We start from the raw sequence: 20,507 nt of genomic DNA, 5'->3' as shown, positions 1-20,507 counted from the left end.
AGCAGTGAGGTAGCAAACCGTTGAGAAGTAAATTAACCCGATAAGAAGCGGCCGGCATTGTTGTAGCTTTGACCGTGATAAGGGCCTCGGACTATTATAATTCAGACCTTTGCGGCTTCAGATCCTACACCCTCTCAACAATCTCACGAACGCGACGTTTTGACCACTCAGAACATTCTCAATCTCACATCACAGGACCTCCGGAAGCATATTCACGATGTCCTTGCGAGGCAAAGCATCGCCCTTGGCGGCGAGGGTCTACCGAGCTCAAGTGGCAAGGATGTCGACCACTTCATCTGCGGGGGCTGCGGTCAATGCGACAGCAGCAACCGATGCAGAGCTCCAGCCAGCGATCGCGAAGATGATGCCCTCAAACAAGAGTGCTGTTCTTCATCGCAGCTTGAAATCCGCCCCGCCGCAGGTGGTCTCAGCGAACGGAAAGTATCTAACCTTCTCCAATGGCCAGACCATTTTGGACACGACCTGCGGGGCTGCGGTGGCTTGCATTGGATCCAACAATGAGCGCGTTAAGAAGGCGATGATTGCGCAGCTGGACAAGTTTGCGTACTGCAACTCGATGTTCTTTGGGCACCCCATCGGGGAAGAGTTGGCGGATGAGTTGATTCGAGGAACTGATGGTCTCATGTCAAAGGCATATATCATGTGCTCCGGTAAGACGCATGCATTTTTAACTATAGTATGGTCCAGCTTCTCTGACTGTGATATCATAGGCTCGGAGGCAATGGATGCGGCGATGAAGATGGCGCGTCAATATTTCGTTGAGATTGGCCAACCGCAAAGAGTCAAGTTTATCGCCCGAGAAAACTCATACCATGGCACTACCCTTGGCTCACTGTCTATGGGCGGCCATGTTGCACGTAGAAGTCTCTTCACAGACATGCTTCTACCTAATATCGGCCGAGTCTCGCCATGCAATGCGTATCGCGGCATGACTGAGGGCCAGACAGTCGAGCAATACGTTGAGCAGCTAGCTGATGAGTTGGACCGCAAGTTTCAGGAGATGGGTCCCGAGACTGTGTGCGCTTTCGTCGCTGAACCAGTCGTCGGTGCAGTAAGCTTCCATCGCATACTCTTCACACAAATCTACAAGCCTAACTAATGTGCTAAAGGCCCTTGGCTGTGTGCCCTCGGTTCCCGGGTACTTCAAGGCCATGAAGAATGTCTGTGATAAGTACGGTGCTCTTCTGATTTTCGACGGTAAGTAGCCGTCTCTCTAATTGCTCTCACTCTCACTCACGACGATACAGAGGTCATGTCTGGCATGGGTCGTTGCGGAACATTGCATGCCTGGCAGCATGAAGGCGTTACGCCGGATATTCAAACCATGGCTAAGGGCTTGGGCGGTGGTTATGCCCCTGTCGCCGGTCTGTTGATGAATCACAGAGTTGCCGATGCTCTCACAAGCGGCACTGGGTAAGGGGAGTCCGGTTTTCGTTAGCGCCATCGACTCACATATTTAACAGTGCATTCTCCCATGGACACACCTATCAAGGCCACCCCGTTGGATGCGCCGCTGCGTTAGAAGTGCAACGCATCGTGCGAGAGGACAATCTGGTCGAGAACGTTAGACTTCAAGGGGCTCTCCTTGAGAAACTTCTGCATGAACACCTTGACGAACATCCTTATGTGGGCAACATCAGAGGAAGAGGCCTCTTTTGGGGAGTAGGTTATGACGTCTCCCACTCCTTGAAGAGAAGACTGCTAAGATGGATCTAGATCGAATTTGTGTCCGATAAAGCGACCAAGGAGCCATTCTCGCGGTCCTACGATATAGCTAATAAGGTGCATCTGAATGGCCTCAATCAGTTTGGTATCAGCCTCTACCCAGGTAACGGTACAAAGGATGGAACTCTGGGGGACCATGTTCTGCTTGCTCCCGCATATACCAGCACGGCGGCAGAAATCGAGGAAATAGCCGCCAGGACGAAGGACTCCATCCTTCACACGTTCCAAGACCTTTGAGTTAGCAAACAACATGAGTCAGAAAGAGTTATAAAACAGAAAGATTCCACGGTCGCAAGCGTTTTAGCTCCCGATACTATGCAAGCCTTCCGTCGATCCCTTTTGACATATCTTAGTTGTCTTTTAGCAATTCATATATCGTCATTCCGAGGAGATTCTGTAGATCATTGCATGCCGTCTTGGCCTTTGGAGGGGATATCTGACCAGTCCGAGACATCGTTTGATTCACGGCTGAGACATGGAGATTCCCGCAACGACACGAAGCGTTCAGCTGCCCCAGCGTTGTGAATCACACTTTTCACTTAAACAGGCAACGTTATTGCGACCGGTGTCAAGCGCGGATAGTGACGTAGATGCTTTCGGTCAAAAAGTCGGTAGGTTCGTGCCAGCGCTTAAAGTACAAGACCATTTGGAAACGGACGATGATTGCGATGGTGATGTCAACGATGAAGCTTACTCTCATAGGCAGCAATAAGACTCTACGAACGGTCTTCTAAGCTTCAAGACAAGGATAAAAATGAAATTCAAGCCTTCGTGTTCAAATGGATGGAATGTTCCTTCAGAATCAGGGCGGTCCGAATACGATTCGGTCATTTTCGACATGAAGCGACTAGCCACCTCGGGATGAAGTGCCGAATCAGATTCCGAATTCCTGACGAATGTGTCCGCATTTGGAAAGACACCTTTGATGCCATGGAATGTCTAATGTGGTCAAATTTCTCCAGCCGAAATATGGGGACGGGTAGTTGATCACTCTCCTCCGCATCATCCGGGGAACTAGTGCATCTAGCTCGGTAGAACTTATGCGATTGTCTGAGACAAAGGTTCAGATTGGTCGCTGATCTTTTGATGTTGCTGATTTCCATGTGACGGCTAGGCTCGTATAACAACAGCCGAAGGGCATCTTCGAAACCCCCTTAACAGTCTGATTTCCGTCAATTGTGTGGCCTTCTATTCTACGAGGTCGACTCTCCCAGCAATCATTCCATTATGTCTTGTCACTACCCAATTACCGAGCACGTATGTGCTCATAATCCCACGAAGTCGGGAACCCACAAGAAGCGGTTGATCGTGTGTTGTGATGGTACATGGAACGACTCGTAAGCTACCCCTGGCGTATTGAAAGGGCCCTCTTAGCTCCTCCCACAGAGAACAACCTCACTGACAGTGCCGGACGTATGAAGAAATGGATCAAATGGCTACACAACGAATGTCAGCAGGCTCTCCACCGCGATTGCGCAAAAATGCTGCACCGGCATGCCGCAAGTCGTCTACTATCACCGCGGAGTCGGCACAGAAGAGTCTCTCGCCGCTAGAACAATTGGCGGAGCCTTTGGCACTGGCGTTCTGACAGTAAGTCGTCTTAGGAAACGAGAATCCGTTATGCACACCTGTCAGAGATTAACTTATGCACCCACAGGACATTAAGGACTGCTATCGCTTCATTTGCGAGAACTACAGCCCGGGCGACGAAATTGTGATTGTGGGCTTCTCTCGCGGAGCCTTCACTGCGCGATCCGTTTCCGGAATGGTGTGCTCCATTGGTCTGCTCAACAGCTTTGGCCTCAGTAACTTCGGAGCTATCTTCGACGATTATCAGGACTTCCCCAACTGGACCAAGTTTGCTGCCTACGACGAGAAGAAGCATCTCAAGGCCTTCAACTTGACCAATGACTTGCATCGGCAAATGGCGGCCAAAGATGAGGATGAGCATGAGAAAGAAGACTGGGTTGACAGGTTTGGGTACTTCGACGGAAAGGACATCAAGGATGTCGAGAAGTCGAACTACGAGAAGAATAAGCAGCGATTCGACCGCCTCAAGAATATAGGGTACGAACACAACAGGCAGACAGAGAGGTCGGTGGAGAGCAAGGTTCGCAAGATGGTGAACAAGTATCGAGATTATCTCAAAGGCGTAAGTGCTATTTCCGCTTCGTATGGAGCAAGAAATTGCCAACTCAGTGGGAACCACGACTGACGAAGAAATAGTTCAAAATGATTCACTGTGTGCAAGAGGAGGACAGCAAATGGGTCCCCGAAGTAGTGAGAGTCAAGGCCGTGGGTGAGTAACGTCCAGAGTGCAGAACCGTTTTGCAATTTCTTCGGCTAACAGAATCGCGAATATCAGGCGTTTGGGACACGGTTGGTAGCCTTGGGTATCCCAAGATGCCCTGGCGTCTTGATATCGTCCGGCCTGGACGTGACCCCAGAGAGGTGAGTCAAGTGGGCTGGCTTCTGCTTCAAAGTCTTTCAACTCAGAAGCGACGCCACATCACCTTCCTAGACGCTGACTGGTTATGTTAGTTGCGCTTTGCGAGCCGCAACATCTCTGACAGGGTTGACTATGCATTCCATGCACTTGCATTGGACGAGTGGCGAACCACATTCAAGCCCACCTTATGGGGCAAGGCTGAGGGAAACAACACAACCCATCTTCGCCAGGTGTGGTTTCCAGGAACTCATAGCGATGTCGGTGGAGGCACTGAGGATAACCGCAATCCTCTGGTCTCGCTTGCATGTAAGTCATCTTCCAGTACTTGACATGTCCAATTGTTGAGATTGAAAGCTAACTATTTTAGGGATGGCGGATCAACTCTCATCTATCGGCGTGGAGTTTGTTCCGGAGGAGATGGTTCGTGTCTTCCGATCGGTGGGCTTCAAGAACGAGCCTCGGCAATGGGGCATGGCTATCATCACCAGCCCCGGGGGATTCACGAGTGTGCCTGACAAGGTGTATGATGCAGTGAAGTCCCCCGTCAACTCCTTCATGGGATATAATACCCAAAAGGGAAGCCGCACGCCCGGCCTCTACACTTCCCAGAAAGGCGATGCGCTCGGGGAAACTCATGAGCTCATTCATCCATCGGTGCGCATTCGCTACGTATATAAGGGCAACGACCTGACCGACAAGAATGAATGGAAGTGTCCTGCACTGACCTCGATTGAGAATGGGTTTGAAATCCGTCGGGCGGCAACAGACCGACCAGAGTGGGCCAAACGACCTGGACCGACTTACGGATTCACCTACAAGACACTGACTGGCGATGTATCCTCTATTCACGGAGGCATGCCTATCGAAGACTCCATGGTGGTGCCAAAGCAGATGCCATTTGAAGAGGACCTCTACCAGCCCGAGCGCACTGAAGGGTGGATCTGGGAAACCCTGCGTCAACCTAATCATGAGCATGGAAAGTGGGTTTGGCAGGAACTTCCTGCGGGAGGAGAATTGGGCAAAGACGAGCATGGGGAGAGATGGGTCTGGAAAGAAATGGACCCGATGGTTAACGGAGGTGAGGTCAGGAAGGTTGACGATGGAGAGAGGTGGGTTTGGGTCAACACAAAGCGCAACATGACCCTTCACGAGGAGCAGATCGGCATGTGGGAGCGTCTCTATATTAGGACAACGAAGGATGAGGTTGAGATGGAGAAAAAGAGACGCGCTAAGAGTGCGAACTCGAAGTCTGAGAAGGACGCCAACAAGCCTCAGCCCGGGTTTTTCGGACGCACCTTTGCGCGCATCGGACGCGTCACCAAGGCCGTTGGCACCGCAGTCACTGCCCCGGTCAGAGGTGCGGCGTACGCCACTAAGCAAGTCACCAACTTCGTCGGCGACATGTTATCCACGAGGGTGGCATCCAAGAGACAAGTCTTGGGACTCACGAAGAAGAGAAACCAGGGTACCTACGGTTATTATGATTTCATCTCTTGGCAACACGGAGATTTGAGAGACCGCCGGAATCTCTCCAACGGGAGAGTTTGAATCATAGTCTCAACTGAAAGCTAGACTTAATAGCTTGTTTTCATTTGTCAATCATTTTTTGAAATTCAGTCCGTCGTTCCATAGCTGACCCTTCAACAATTATGCAAGCTTGTACATAGACTGTTCCTCTTATAGCCCCAAAAATCTCTGTATACGCGTATCCCGCCGACTATCCTAATTTGAACCCGTAAATTTGGAAATGCCCAGTCGAACACCGTACGGACGTGGCGGTGTAAAGTATTTAACATCGTAAAAGGGGAAATAAGCGTTGACTTTGACCGCAAAGTCTTTGTTGACAATTGATTTTGTTGCTCCAAACAATTTCACAATGCTCTGTTCAGCAACCTTATTTACTTTTATCGCCGCTGTCGTCTTGAGCATTGCGAGTTTGGCTCGCGCCCAGGGCTCCTGTCGCTGCGGTGATCCAAGCTTTCTCGGAATACGTCGCGTTAACATCAGCAGTGCCCAACCAGTTCAAAATTGCAATCCTTATAATGAGTGAGGAAATCAGATCAAGCTTCCATAGATGCTGACGGCATAACCAAGAGATTGTCGATGCTCGAGGATCTGGTGAGCCTCAAGGTGTCTCTCTGTCATTTCAAATTGCCATAGAACACATGATCGCAAATACCACCGAGATCATTACTCAGTCCATCATCTATCCCGCTAATTAGCTTCGATCAGAACGTCACCGTCGGCGTGCAGAACACGGTCGATACCATTCGCCGTGGCCTACAGGACTGCCCCAATCAAAAGTACTCTCTACTGGGATATTCTCAAGGAGCAACAGTGGTTCTAGAAGCCCTCGGAAAATTGGGCCACGAGACAATAAAAGCCATCAACGCTGTTGTGCTTGTTGGGAATCCCTATCGCACACCTGGGCGGGCCTCCAACGTCGACAGTCAAGGACGATCCGATAATCGAACTCCATTCGGCATGTTCGCTGCTCAAGCAATGCAGGCAAACAGGACTTTTCCCAACTATGATGATATTCTTGAACGTAGCGGCATCGTCCGAGATATCTGTTTGGAGGTAAGCATTCGATGAGCACACATCTTAGCCAAGATCTAACAACTCTTGATAAGGACGATTTTGTGTGTGCCCCCCACCCAGACTGCGATTGCCAACTGGCGAGCGACCATTTGTCATATGGGCTAGTCCAATCGGTGCAGGATCTTATAGCCAGTCGTGTCATGTCGCGAGCCACTTGAGAGCTTTACAGTCCTGGGCAATTTTGGCACTCGCTTGGAAAAGTAGCAGGCTAATCGAATGGAAGATGGGATAAAGGCTCTTAGAGCATCAAAATCAAGGCACCATCTTGTGATCCCAATAATATCTGTATTCCAGCACCTCTGACCCAACGCCTTCACAAAGGGTACCAGCGCGTATTATATTTCGTCCTATTATTTCAAACTAGGTTGAAAGATATTAGCGATGCTTAGATCTAGAGACCACCTAGTTTCCCACGTCTGCGTGGCTGCCCGTATTTCCTTGGTCCACAAATCCACAGTTCAGCGAATTTACTTCAATCAAGCATGCGTATCGATGATAGTAATAAGAGAAAGACAAGAATAACGATGACGAAAACGATACTAGAAACGACGACAGATAGCAGTATTTAAAACTTTCGCCGCATGCCACGAAGCATACAAAACCTCACTTTGCCGAGCACGTAGCGCGGTGCCGTCTGGGGTCCCATGACCTTTTTGCGAAGGAAATCAAAGTTCATGGTGCACGGTCCTCTTCAATGGAAACGATGTTTTTATCAGCTCTTCACGAATCAATTTAGCCGCTGATAATTGCGATAAGGACTTCATCGCCCATCGGCAGTTCTTATCGACTCCTGCTATCGCAATTATCAGCGGCTGAATAGCTTGAGAAGACTTTCGCAAACACAGGAAACCCCTAACGATTCACTCTTTCCAGTTGATAATATCTTCATCTTTCTTCTCAAACACTGAATCATTCCCGATTGTGATATCGATCTTCTATCGCGCTGCTCATAATGTCCCACACTCAGAAGAGACAACGGGCTTCGCAAGCCTGCGATTTCTGCCACTCCAGAGGCCTCAGATGCCGCCCGGGACTGGCAAGATTCGATCAGGGGAAAAGGGCAAGAGAGAGCTGCCTCAACTGTAATGACTATGAGATCGAATGCACAATGAGCCGGCCTATCCGAAAAAGGGGACGAAAGCCGGCTATCGCAAAGCCTCCTGCGATGCAGGACGACGGTGGAGAAGGACCCATTGGTGGGTTCAAATCATTCTACGCCATTCGCCGACTGATTCGAATCTACCGCGATACGATGTATCAATGCTAGTAAGTTTTGTCTTGCAGTCTGCAGGTCATTATGCGGGTGCTAATCATGGCAGCTTTCCGTTCCTCTCCGAAAAGGATCTTGAGGTGCGCTGGGAAAACGGCATCAGCGACACCGATGGGCCATCGTACGCATTGCTCATGTCGCTCTGCGCCGTCAGTTCCCAAATGGCGGCGATGAACGCAGTCTTTGACGACACATTGCTTCAAGGCATCTCCATCCCCGACAGCGAACTCTACTTCACAGAGGCTGTGTCCAATATACCAGTTCATATCCCTCAGTCGCAAAACCTGGACTATCTGCGGTCCTTCGGCCTTTTGGCTGTCTACTCTCTGCGCCATGGCAACCACAGCGACCTCCACCGGTATTTGGGGCTTTATCATGCCTCAGTTGCGCAACATGGCTTTCACGATGAAAGCCGCTGGCCCGATGATATCACGACATTCGAGGTTGACGATCGCCGACGCCTGTTTTGGTGTGCCTATCGCCTTGAAGTCCACTCGGCATGTGTGCTTGGACATGTCGTGCGGATGCCGGAATCGCAGGTATCAGTTCTCTATCCTCGCATCACTCCAGCGATGGATCCGGAAACACAGGCCTGGACTGCCGGCTGGGATTACATCACAGACCTGTTCCGGCTGTTGGAATACGCAATCTTCAGCCTGCACGGCTGCAAGAACCGGAAGGCAGTGTTGGCTGTCCTCTACGATAAGCCCGCTCCGACGACCCTGCTCAACAGCCTAGCCCAACTCAAGGCCAATAAGTCTCGCATACTCCTGGGCCTGACTGAGGCAGATGGAGAATTTCAGAGTAACCGCTGCAAGTACATGTCAGTCCAGATCACTTGCACGGAGACGCTCGTGAACATCATGGCCCTTCTCTACTGCCAAGCACCCGCTCAAGAGGTCATGACTCTCGCCAGTAGCTTTTTAGAAGAGGTGATCAAAGCCCCGCTCATCATGTTCAAAGTTGCAAGCATTCAGATTGTGCATCAGCTTCTCGGGGTAGGCCACATGCTTCGCAATGCCTCCAGATACGAACATGGGGTGTATCGCACTGAAGCGAAACGGCTGATCACTTTCTTGGGGGATTTGGTCAAAAACCTGGAGCATGACATTCCATCTGCAGCTGAAGCTGCCGAAAGACTCCTTGAGCTGGCAGAGGCCACTTCCTGATTGTACTGTGAGCATCGTCAGAACTCAGGTACGCAGGATTACAAATGGCAATGGAATCCAGTATGGTTGCAGGCGGCGGGCGCTTGACGTTATCCTAGACTTTATTAGAAGGACATGGAAACAGGATTCTAGACGGTATTCTCCTGCAATCTTTGGTGTAACATTTGCAACCCTCAAACTTCCCAAATTAAATCTCTCTCTGCTGGACTCCAAACAGGCTCCGTCCGCGGTCTTTAACTTTTCCGTCTTACTCATGTGAAGCAACTGTCGTTGCCATATACTTCTGGTAAGCGGGAATGGACCACCGGCGAATCCTCTTTCCGTAGATAATCATGATCACAAACGTGAAAGTACACGCGATAGAGACCATGGCCGCAGTGATGAAGCAGTTCTGCAGTCCTTGCGTGGTCCACCAAGGCGTGATGGCGTAGCTGAAGCCAAACCCAATTGTGTTCCTGATCAGCATGATAGACACCGTAGTCTCTCCCGCGATTTCTTTGAAGCAGTCAACGTTGTAGCTTACTGCAATTGAGCCGCCCGTCACAACGCCGAACGTCAGCATGCCGAGGCCAAATATCAACCCGATCCAATGGACGTTGTGATAGGCGCCGACACCCCAAGTGATGAGACCAGCTGCGGATGTCACACCAGACAGGGCCAAAACCCATAGGCGGTGCTCAGGTTCGCGGATACCATTGTTGCGTCTGGCTAGCCGCAGGGCGATCCAGTCTGCTGCATTTCCAGACCAGAGTGAAGCCACAGCTGCGCCGATGATGGGGCCCGCGTAGACACAGCCGACCAGCGCCGCTGACCAATTGTACGGGTTGCCCGTAAGAACCGGACTGGCGGTCCCGTTCAAAACATTATACCAGGCCAAGTTGATTCCATAGAGGAAGCCAGCCCATGCAACAGTCGGAAATCGGAAAATCATGATGATAGGTCTGTAGGCCATGCGTAGCATGTCGCTATTGCTTGGCCGTCCAGGGAGGGCCTTGAAGAGTGTATACTTGCTCCATCCCGAGTTAATATCTTGAAGTGGAGCAAGAGACTGGGTTGCAGAGGTTTGAGACGACGAGGTTGGTTCTTGGGTCTCCTTCTCTGAGCTTGCATCATTTTTGATGTCTGTTGAGCCGTGGCTGCCTAGCCCGTGGCTGCCAGTTTCTCGGCCGTCAATGACATGATCCCGAAAGAAGATTGTCTCCTCCATGAAGAAGAACATGATCACGAAGCAAATCGCGCAGATGATGCTTCCGAAATGCATCGTCCATCGCCAGCCGTATGCGTCGTTGAACCATCCCGCGACGAGCGGGGCAAGAAAGTTGGACCCGAAAAGGATGAAGACGTAGAGACCCATGTACGTCCCTCGGTTGTGGGCAAAGAAGAGGTCAAATACCGTGACCTCACACAACGACTCAATCGGCGAGACAATGATGCCAATGAGTACGCGGTGTGCAAACCATTCACCGGCTGACGTTGAATAAGCGGTCCACTCCATCATGGGTACGGTGAGGAGCATCGTGATGAGGTACACGCCACGGCGTCCGTAGGTCAGGCTGATGGGTTGCCATATCAAGCAGGCCCAGCCAAAGAACAGAAACATCACACCAGTTCCTTGAACCAAGTTGGCGGTGGAGATACCGGTGTCTTTCGTGATGTCGGCGAGGACGGAGTACTGGAGCGAAGTTGCGATGCCGGTGCCGAGGACGTAGAGATATGCCATGCTGACGGCGAGGAGCTTGCGGCGATGAGTCCAATTCAGTGGGTCGGCTGGATCCGAGCTAGGACGGGGTACGAGAACGATGTCGTTGTGGGATGCATCGTGTAGTTCGGTAGAGGCATTCCCGGCTACGTCGACAAGACGAACCGTTCCTGGCACATCCTCGTAGTCGATAGCATTTGGCATCCTGCTGACTGATGAGAAATAGAGCGGCGAAAGGATATGGATGGAAACATGAGCCTTGTTTGGCAGACGAGGCAGAGGATCTCCCTTTGATGATATACCTTGAACCCCTGTTTGCTGGCAGCCAATTGAGACTTGGGCTTCGCTCGAAGTTTGTCAAATCTAAAGTTGCTAGCTTATCTCGCCAACGGGACGGAAGGCGGGGGGCAGAAGGAACACTGATTGAGATCACAACATCAATTAGCAGCTGCTAAATTGTAGGGTTGAACCTCCACTAACACATTCTACAGCTGTTAAATCATAAAAAAGATTGTTATGAATCAATAGTTGATAATTTCCACCATCTCGGCTCTTCGAGCTGAACAATCTGAGAGAAAAAGAATGATGTTCATCTGTAGCAATCATTAATTGCCTTGAATCATTTGTGAAGCATAAATAGCACCCCGACGCCCATCTTGAACGGGCAGTCAAAGTCTCAACGCGCACGTACACGTTTCAAGCACCGCATCGTCGATCTGAAAAGCCAACATCCAGAAGTCATGGGTTCCATTGGCACCCCTCAAGTGAGTTGATCGAAACGTGGCATTATGTTGCGTGGCCGCAGGCAACGGCCGCTAACCTCGTCAACAGACACTTTCCATTGTGGAAGCCACGATTGCCGACCTTGAATCAGCCTTGTCTCAAGGCCGCATCAACAGTGTCGAGCTGACGGCCAAGCATCTGCTCCGTATCGCAAAATACGACCGCCGTTCCACACTTCTCAACGCAATCCCGCTCATCAACGAAAACGCCTTCGAGGTTGCCCAGGCCTCAGACCAGCGACGTGCCTCAGGGCAAGTCAACGGCCCTCTGGACGGCATCCCATGCACCATCAAGGATTCGTACAAGGAACAGGGCATGACGGTAGCCGCTGGCTCGCCTGCCTTCAGAAACTTGGTTGCAAGTGAGGACGCGTTCACAGTCAAGAGACTCAAAGGTGCCGGCGCGGTAATTTTGGGCCGGACGAACATGCCGCCCATGGCCGCGGGAGGCATGCAGCGCGGCGTGTATGGTCGTGCCGAGTCGCCCTACAACGCCGAATACCTGACGGCTGCATTTGCCTCCGGGTCTTCTAACGGCTCCGCGACAGCGACTGCGGCAAGCTTCGGTGTCTTTGGCATGGGAGAGGAGACGATCTCGTCGGGTCGCTCTCCTGCTTCGAACAACGGCCTGGTGGCTTACACTCCGTCACGGGGTATCATATCCATTCGAGGAAACTGGCCACTGTTTCCTACCTGCGACACTGTGGTGCCTCATACCCGGACGGTTCAGGACATGTTCTCTCTTCTGGACGTCATTGTTGCCAAAGATGACAAGACGTCCTGCGACTTTTGGAGAGAACAGCCCTATGTGCAGCTCCCGGATATCGACAGCATCCGGCCCAAGTCGTACCAGGAGCTCTCCGACGACAAGGCTCTCAAAGGAAAACGAGTTGGCGTTCCAAAGATGTACATTGGCGGACTCGACTCAGACCCAGCCGCACGGAAGGTTCACACTCGGCAATCCGTCGTTGACCTTTGGCGCAACGCCAGGAAGATTCTCGAAGACCTTGGAGCCACTGTGGAAGAAGTAGACTTCCCCGTTGTGACGAAGTTTGAGAACCAGGGGTCAGAAAGCACTCAAGACGGCTCCGCTGACGGCATTGCGCCTCCCCACCACAATGAATTTGACATGTGTCAACTGATGGCCTACGCCTGGGACGATTTTCTTGTGGACAACGGCGACAAGAACGTTGCCGTCAGTCTTGCCCAAGTAGAGTCGGCGACCATATTTCCTCGCCCGCCGGGATCGATTCCCGACAAGTACGCGTCGGATGACCCCCTCGTCCGGCATACCGACGTTGTTGCGCATGTTACCAGCGGTCGCATCGGTACTTATGACATACCCGGTCTTGCAAAGGCCCTCCAAGGCCTCGAGGCCAGGCGTAAAGCGGACTTTGAGGATTGGCTTGATGCGCGCGGTCTCGATACGGTCGTGTGGCCGTGCAACGGAGACGTCGGGAAGGCGGATGCGGACGTCAACGAGGCTTCTGCGGCAGACGCATGGCGCAACGGTGTGCTTTACTCGAACGGCAACTGCGCGATTCGTCAGCTGGGAATCCCGACGGTCAGCGTACCCATGGGGTTGATGTCTGATACGGGCATGCCGGTCAACCTTACCTTTGCGTCTAAGGCATATGATGACAGCAATCTGTTTCGGTATGCCTATGCTTTTGAGAAAGCCGGTCGACTTCGACAAGCGCCTCCGAGGACGCCCGAGCTGACAACGGATGCTATTCAATTGCTCAGGGGAGAGATGGAAATGGGTATGTCACCGCCTGGGTTGACTGTGAGTCACACCTCTGTGATCGATGCGAAGGATGGCAAGAAGCTACGCATCTCAGGCGGTGTCGAGAAAGGAGTGGTACACTGTTTGGGCATCTCAATTGACGGTGACGACTTTGAAGAGGTAGATGTTACGAAGGGAGAATGGGAGGCGGAACTCGGTGTACGCAGCGCATGGGAAGGTCGACCTGAGGAGAAAGGGGTTCCGGACCCAGTCAAGTCGATGGTTGTCCTTCTTGCTCGAGGGCAGAATGGAAGATCTACGGGCAAGATGGTGTTTGTCTAGGCTGACGTACCATGCAAATCTGCAATCGGTTTCTGACAATAACAATGATGAGGGTTCGACACATCGATCTCCTGTCACTGTGCTTGGAGGTGAAATATGTGATCACGACATCTTGCCAGCCGATGACGAAGTCGGGCAATTATTGTTCCCTTAGCATTTCATGCACCACGGAAAATCACCAGCGCACCAATCTCTGTCATGAGAAATGGATCGTGATCAAAAGGATGCTCATGAAGTTGGAACCTGATAGCAGCATCCTTTGTCCAACATTGACTTGCTTGTGCCTGAAGGATAGATATGCCTCATCGTGGCCGCTGTCATTGTCTCGGACTGTGTAGTCACTGCGAAATGTGGGATAAGAAACACGGCCTCGAGCAATCTCAGCCAGTGCTTCCGTCTTTTCGTTTCGATAGAAGGCGGAAGCTCTTCGCCATTGATCCCGCGTATATACAACTCCACAGCTAAAGTCGCGACCAACAGTCTGCTTCTACGAGGCCTCCTCCAGGCCTAGCCATCCGACTCCTGCCATGTGGTTCTCGCCATACCCTTGTCAGTGTCAGCAGTAACATGAGGTCCCGGCCGAAGCCCTGCATTGAGACGGGATATGCAAGGGCGGCCTAGGAGGAATCCGCTTCACCGGAACATTGCCACCCGAGTGGTGATGGAAGAAAGTCGAGATTCTTTCCATCTGCCTCTGGCTGACGGACGAGTCGGTCAGCCTCTTACTTCAATGACCTTGCGATGAGGAATCAGGACGATCTATTGCGTTCTGGACCACTTTCGTCATGATTGACGACGCCCAGTCTCGAGATGCTTTTACTTTCGTTATGCCTAGCCGTTCTTAGCGGGCGCGATAGAGCTACTAATAGATCAGCCGTACGCAGAGATTGGGCTCGAACATCGATCTCCCACCACGAGGCGACCATGAGAACATGGATCCTACGGTGCCCTGTGTGAACAGAAGACCAGAGAGCGAAGATCTCGCACGCACCATGGTCCCAATGCCACACATCATCCCAGCACTGGGTGCTACATTGAAGCGAGACTCTTGCATGGCGGCATGCGTGTCTAACAAGAGGTCTCTTCCACTCAGCTGGGACGTGCTAATGTCGTGGGACTGACACACATCCCACGCTCTGCAGAATGATGCCTCGATTCCTTCGCGTAATAGCACCGCGGATGAGCTGTCTGCCCCCGTTTCTCATTTGACAATTACCCACGAAAACTGGTCGCAAAACATAGTTGCAGTGACTCGTCACCAAAATGGCTTCCGAGACAAGTCCGTCCTGAACCAAGCTGCGATTCTCGCCTCCAGTCTTCAGCTCCAGCCCATTTTTTCGCCTCCGCTTCCCCCTCTCACATCGCGTGAGAATTTGCTCCTTGTGGAGAGAACCCAAGAAACACCAAGAATACCAAGAGCCCGTCATCGGATGGCACCTCGGACAGAAAACTTTTGCCTCAAAGTCTAAGCAAGCTGCAAGGCTTGGCTGAGTTCCTCCCGCGATGCCGAGACTGAACAAGCAACACCAAGCTCAACAGGCCGCAACTCAAGCATCGACGCCCCCTTCACAAAAGGCGAGATCATGGCGTCTGGGCGCGGGCGCAGAGACTTTGGGGGGCTTTGAGAAAGCTGGGATTGCTGGGGAGTGATGGCGAGATCGTGTGCCAAGCAAACACCAAATTGACAGTCATGTCAAAAACCTCTGCAACCATTGGCGATCCCCTGGCGCCCGGGTCTTGACGAAAATGCCAAGGGACTCTACCCAGAAAGAGGGATACTCCCCGAGAAGAGTCGAAAAGACTCATGTATTTTTTCAGTGTTTGTTTGGCGCGGGTGCGATCCTTTCCCCGATTTCTGGAGGGAGGGATCCTGCAGTGTTGGTCTCATTTGCGCCAAGAATGGCGTGCTCGACACCATCGTCCAATATGCTTCCCGGACCCAATCTTTTTCGTTCTCCAACACCACACCACGGGCCAAATGCGCTTCTTTGCCCCCATGTCCTCCCCTTTGCCCAGGACCAAGGGAATGCACCAAAGAACCAAGATGAGACAGGGACCAGCCTTTTTGTTTAGCTAGCTCAGCTTTTGCCTGCTGTTGTCCTGGGTCGCCTGTTTCGCTCTGTGGGAAGGAGGGGGCAAGACCTGTGGATGGTCTGGGGGGGCCGCAGCTCAGAGTCGAGATCATCAGAAGAGTGACATTCTTCTTGTGCTTCTGTTGCGCTTCTCGGGTATCCGGCAGTGCTCTGGGTCGCATAGAACAGCGACTATGCTGCACAAGGCATCGCGGATGGGCATGACAGCTGTAACCGAATAGCCATCTAGCATTTAAGCTTAATGAGAGGAGTTCATCCCCGACAGTTTGGGTGGAAAGGCGAAGGCGCAACAAGCATGTATGGACGACATATGAGTGTGTTTGAATACATGGTGAGCGCGTGCCGCGGAGAAGCTGAACCAGCCTCAAGTATCTTGCTCATATGTACGTTCAGGTTTCGGTAGTTTCTTCCGGCCGTCGACTAGTTAGTACCTAGACCACCCATCCCAAGACGCCGGGCCAGTCTTGTTCCAACGTCCCAGACATCCCGCGAGGTTGGACATCTTTGTTGGTCTGGAACGCTATTAACCTCGCGTCTACCGATCAGCCCCAGGCGCTATCTGCCGTCCTTTTCGCCTCACTCACGATCGACCACTCAGGACAGCCGATGCCGATCGTGAGGACTTTTGATGCAGGGAAGGCAGGTCTTCTGTAGAACTGGAATGTCACCCGCACACGTACCAAGCGGGCTCTGTTGCCCATGCTCTGTATGCAAACCCGCGTGTTAGCCGCCCAAAAGACGATACAACACAGGCATTTGTTGGCTAGCCCATGTTTACAAACGGCACATGCCATTTCAAGGTGTGTCCGGCGCACACGCTGAATTAGACGGCGGAATTGCTTTTCTGACAGCTCTCCCGCCGCCCCCACGTCCTACAGAGTCAGGACAGGACCACCCCGGCCGCCGGCCGCCGGAGAGGGAGGAATTAAACTAATACGGGACGAGCAGGACCTCTGCCCCATGTAGCCAGACACGGCCATTCCACATCAAAGTACCTGAAGACAGAGTACATATCACATTTACACTTTTCCAACAAATAAACAGGACCCTTTTTCGGTCAGCCCATGGGGGTGGGTGTCCGTCCGCCCCGCCGTCTCTTCGTTGCCTCCTCCCCCGGGCCAGACGCCAGACGCACTAGACCCTTTAATGCTACTCCAAACATGGGCCATCCCAAAACACTGGACTCGAGCATAGGATGTTTCTTTCTCACGCAGCTGGACAAATAGCTTTACGACGGAAGATCATTTGGCTCGCCAAGAGAGAAGAGGAAAAGAAAAGAAGGGTGTTGACACCCATGCTGGGCACAATAGAGATTGATAATGTCGTCAGAAAATAGGATTCGCACACCCCGGGCGGCATGTGGGAGCGCAACATCACAGGGCTCCAATCGAGTCCTTGGCGAGACCAGGACGATCCGAAGCCACGCTTCTTGGCGACGCGGCCAAGCATCTACGTCCAAGAGGGGAATACATCATCACGGGTAGCTCTCGTATGTTGCCGCATACTAGGCAGTATAAGTTTCCCTGTTCCGCCGCCGCACAATCTCGTCTGGGCTGTCCCTGTCCCGGCCAGGTCCTCCTCGTTTTTCTTTGACTGATCCTTCTCGGATTCAATAGCTCAGCTTGTCAAGTCTTTTCAGCGACGAGCACAGGATTGAACCTTTTGAGCCATTGAAAACTCCAATTCACGGAGGCATACCACAAAGTCCTCCGCCCGCCATGCCGAACGCCGGACGTGTCCTGGCCAAGGGCCTCGGCATCGACGTCGACGCCCGGTACCGCAACGAGCCGAGAGAGGCCGTCCAGTCCGCCGCCGCCTCGTTCAACGACGTCGAACAATATGAGGAGAGAGAGCCGACCGTCGCTGAGTTCATCGAGGCTCACCGGCCCACGATCCCGGGGACGCTCGCCTACATCAAGTCCCTCTTCCCCTTCTGGCAGTGGATCTTCCACTACAACGCCACATGGCTGCTTGGAGATATCATCGCTGGTACGTTGGATCTTGAAACCCCCCCATCCTGATGTGTGTTACACAAGAAAGAAGCTTGGCAGCGCAGGGTCTCACGAGGGGCCCTTCAAGCTGCCCTCCCTTCTGTACCCCACACGCCGAGAGAAATCCCCATGGCTGACGAGGTCTCGTGAAAGGTGTCACGGTCGGTTTCGTGGTCATCCCGCAGGGCATGGCTTACGCCATCCTCGCCCAATTGAGCCCCGAGTACGGCCTCTACACCTCATTCGTCGGCTTCCTGCTCTACTGGGCCTTCGCGACGTCCAAGGACATCACCATCGGCACCGTCGCCGTCATGTCCCAGCTCGTGGGCAACATCGTCCTCCGCGTGCAAGACTCCCACCCGCAGTACGAAGCACCGCAGATCGCACAGGCGCTCGCCGTCATCTCGGGCGCCGTGCTCCTCGGCATCGGCCTCGTCCGCCTCGGCTGGATCGTCGAGTTCATCCCGCTGGTCGCCATCACCTCCTTCATGACGGGCGCCGCCATCTCCATCGCCGCCGGCCAGGTGCCCGCGCTCCTCGGCATCTCGGGCGTCAACACCCGCGGCGCGACGTACATGGTCATCATCGACACGCTCAAGGCGCTGCCGCGCGCGAAGCTCGATGCGGCCATGGGCATGTCGGCGCTGTTCCTGCTGTACGCGATCCGCTTCGTGTGCAACACCATGTCGGAGCGCCAGCCGCACCGCAAGAAGTTCTGGTTCTTCATGTCGACGCTGCGCATGGCGTTTGTGATTTTGCTGTACGTTCTCATCAGCTGGCTCGTCAACCGCAACGTCAACTGGGATGCCAAGAAGGCCAAGTTCAAGATTCTTGGCAAGGTGCCTAGCGGCTTCCAGCATGCCGGAGCCCCGAAGATCGACACGGAGCTTCTCTCGGCCGTGGCGCCCGACTTGCCGGTAACCATTATCGTGCTTATCATTGAGCACATTGCCATTTCCAAGTCCTTTGGGCGAATCAACAACTATGTCATCAACCCGTCGCAGGAATTGGTGGCTGTGGGCTTCACGAACCTGTTCGGACCCTTCTTGGGCGCGTACCCTGCCACGGGATCCTTCTCCCGGACAGCCATCAAGTCGAAAGCCGGTGTTCGCACGCCCCTAGCTGGTATCTTTACCGCCGTCATCGTCCTTCTGGCGCTGTATGCTCTCACGTCGGTGTTCTTCTACATCCCCATGGCCAGTCTCGCAGGTCTCATTATTCACGCCGTTGGCGATCTCATCACGCCGCCCAAGGTGGTCTACCAATTCTGGGAGGTCTCGCCCCTCGAAGTCTTCATCTTCTTCGGCGGCGTCATCCTCACCATCTTTACCGATATCGAGAAGGGTATCTACCTCACCATGTGCGCTTCCGCGGCGCTGTTGCTGGTCCGCCTGGCCAAGGCCAAGGGCCGCTTCCTCGGCCGTGTCAGGGTCTACCGCGCGAGCAAGGACACTGCAGGCAAGGGCGTGCCCTTCAACGATCGCGGCGAGGCCATCGACCTGCCTTCCCGCGAGGCCTACGTCCCTCTCTTGAAGGACGACGCGTCAAACCCCATCGTCGACGTGGAGACTCCCTTCCCCGGCGTCTTTGTGTACCGTTTCGGCGAGGGCTTCAACTACACCAACGCGGCCCATTACATGGACGGTCTCACCGAATTCATCATGAAGCACTCTCGCCGTACGATCCTCGACCGCTACGAGAAGCTCGGCGTAAGTTCCTATCTCCGTGGAAAATTCCACCTTCAAACAGACAGCTAATGTGTCATAGGACCGCCCTTGGAACGACCCCGGCCCACGCCGCGGAGCCAAGATCGACATGGAAGACACCCGCCCGATCCTGCGCGCCATCGTCCTCGACTGCTCCGCCGTCAACAACATGGACGTCACCTCGGTGCAGAGCCTCGTCGACGTGCGCAACCAGCTCGACCACTACGCAGAGCCCGAGGTCGTCGAGTGGCATTTTGCCAACGTCAACAACCGCTGGACGCGTCGCGCGCTTGCGGCAGCCGGCTTCGGCTACCCGTCCGTCAAGGACGAGACGCTCAACCGGTGGAAGCCCATCTTCAGCTTCGCGCCGGTGGACTCGGCTTCCAACCAGGCGCCGCGCGTCACGTCGCAGCGCAGCCGCGACGAGGAGGACACGATCTCGCCGAGCAGCAAGAATGTCAATGACGGCGTCGCGCCGGTGGCTGGGCGCGGAGACGGCAAGCTGGCGGCGCTGCAGGGCATGAACAGGCCATTCTTCCATATTGATGTGGCTGCAGCGGTGGAGAGCGCCATCTCGAACGCCGAGCAGAAGAGCGAGGTGTCGCCTGCGAACTCTGTGCTGAAGAGCGGTTAGAAGGTTAGAGTTGAAGACGATTCATGATGTACGAGTCGGTGATGAGCGCGTGCGGGCGCCATTGGTTGTGTTTCGTGGGAAACATTGGTTGGATTCTTTTAGACGCAGATACCAGAGTCATGTTGATGTTGTTGCTGTTGCTGTTGTCGATTGCTGCATATGCCGGCCTCAACGGCCAGGATCGGATAATACCAGAGTATTATTACCTCTTCTAATTCAATCATTCATCCAATTCTCTTGTCTATACTCAGGTTTAGTTGATCTTGTGAGGCTCTTTTCGGGGTGTTTCAAGAGAGTAT

At 53.1% G+C, this 20,507-nt stretch overlaps 6 protein-coding genes across 6 annotated transcripts; 5 read left to right on the top strand and 1 right to left on the bottom strand.

Moving 5' to 3' along the window:
• Positions 1-280: 280 nt before the first annotated feature.
• On the top strand, positions 281-1,983 carry CGCS363_v003467 (putative aminotransferase; the record flags this gene model as incomplete). The annotated part of the gene is made up of 6 exons (XM_036635316.1): positions 281-671; positions 732-1,072; positions 1,131-1,218; positions 1,269-1,434; positions 1,485-1,683; positions 1,738-1,983. The coding sequence occupies 6 exons, from the start codon at positions 281-283 to the stop codon at positions 1,981-1,983; spliced, it is 1,431 nt and encodes a 476-aa protein (XP_036500872.1).
• A 1,257-nt stretch (positions 1,984-3,240) lies between these two features.
• CGCS363_v003466 (uncharacterized protein) lies at positions 3,241-5,743 on the top strand (the record flags this gene model as incomplete). The annotated part of the gene is made up of 6 exons (XM_036635315.1): positions 3,241-3,336; positions 3,404-3,898; positions 3,973-4,045; positions 4,112-4,197; positions 4,288-4,501; positions 4,563-5,743. 6 exons carry the CDS (start codon positions 3,241-3,243, stop codon positions 5,741-5,743), a joined length of 2,145 nt encoding a protein of 714 aa, XP_036500873.1.
• A 2,161-nt stretch (positions 5,744-7,904) lies between these two features.
• CGCS363_v003465 (uncharacterized protein) lies at positions 7,905-9,235 on the top strand (the record flags this gene model as incomplete). The annotated part of the gene is made up of 2 exons (XM_036635314.1): positions 7,905-8,062; positions 8,116-9,235. 2 exons carry the CDS (start codon positions 7,905-7,907, stop codon positions 9,233-9,235), a joined length of 1,278 nt encoding a protein of 425 aa, XP_036500870.1.
• A 247-nt stretch (positions 9,236-9,482) lies between these two features.
• On the bottom strand, positions 9,483-11,138 carry CGCS363_v003464 (putative MFS-type transporter; the record flags this gene model as incomplete). Its single annotated transcript, XM_036635313.1, has 1 exon — positions 9,483-11,138. The coding sequence occupies one exon, from the start codon at positions 11,136-11,138 to the stop codon at positions 9,483-9,485; it is 1,656 nt and encodes a 551-aa protein (XP_036500871.1).
• A 536-nt stretch (positions 11,139-11,674) lies between these two features.
• gatA-3 (Glutamyl-tRNA(Gln) amidotransferase subunit A) lies at positions 11,675-13,784 on the top strand (the record flags this gene model as incomplete). Its single annotated transcript, XM_036635312.1, has 2 exons — positions 11,675-11,698; positions 11,766-13,784. The coding sequence occupies 2 exons, from the start codon at positions 11,675-11,677 to the stop codon at positions 13,782-13,784; spliced, it is 2,043 nt and encodes a 680-aa protein (XP_036500868.1).
• Positions 13,785-17,595: 3,811 nt separating this feature from the next.
• CGCS363_v003462 (Sulfate permease 2) lies at positions 17,596-20,208 on the top strand (the record flags this gene model as incomplete). The annotated part of the gene is made up of 3 exons (XM_036635311.1): positions 17,596-17,866; positions 18,022-19,577; positions 19,636-20,208. The coding sequence occupies 3 exons, from the start codon at positions 17,596-17,598 to the stop codon at positions 20,206-20,208; spliced, it is 2,400 nt and encodes a 799-aa protein (XP_036500869.1).
• Between the last annotated feature and the right edge of the window lie 299 nt (positions 20,209-20,507).

The sequence above is a fragment of the Colletotrichum siamense genome, assembly GCF_013390195.1.
Source record: "Colletotrichum siamense strain Cg363 chromosome Unknown KSG_Cg363_contig02, whole genome shotgun sequence".
NCBI lineage: Eukaryota > Fungi > Ascomycota > Sordariomycetes > Glomerellales > Glomerellaceae > Colletotrichum > Colletotrichum siamense.
This window is presented reverse-complemented; position numbering and strand designations above follow the sequence as displayed.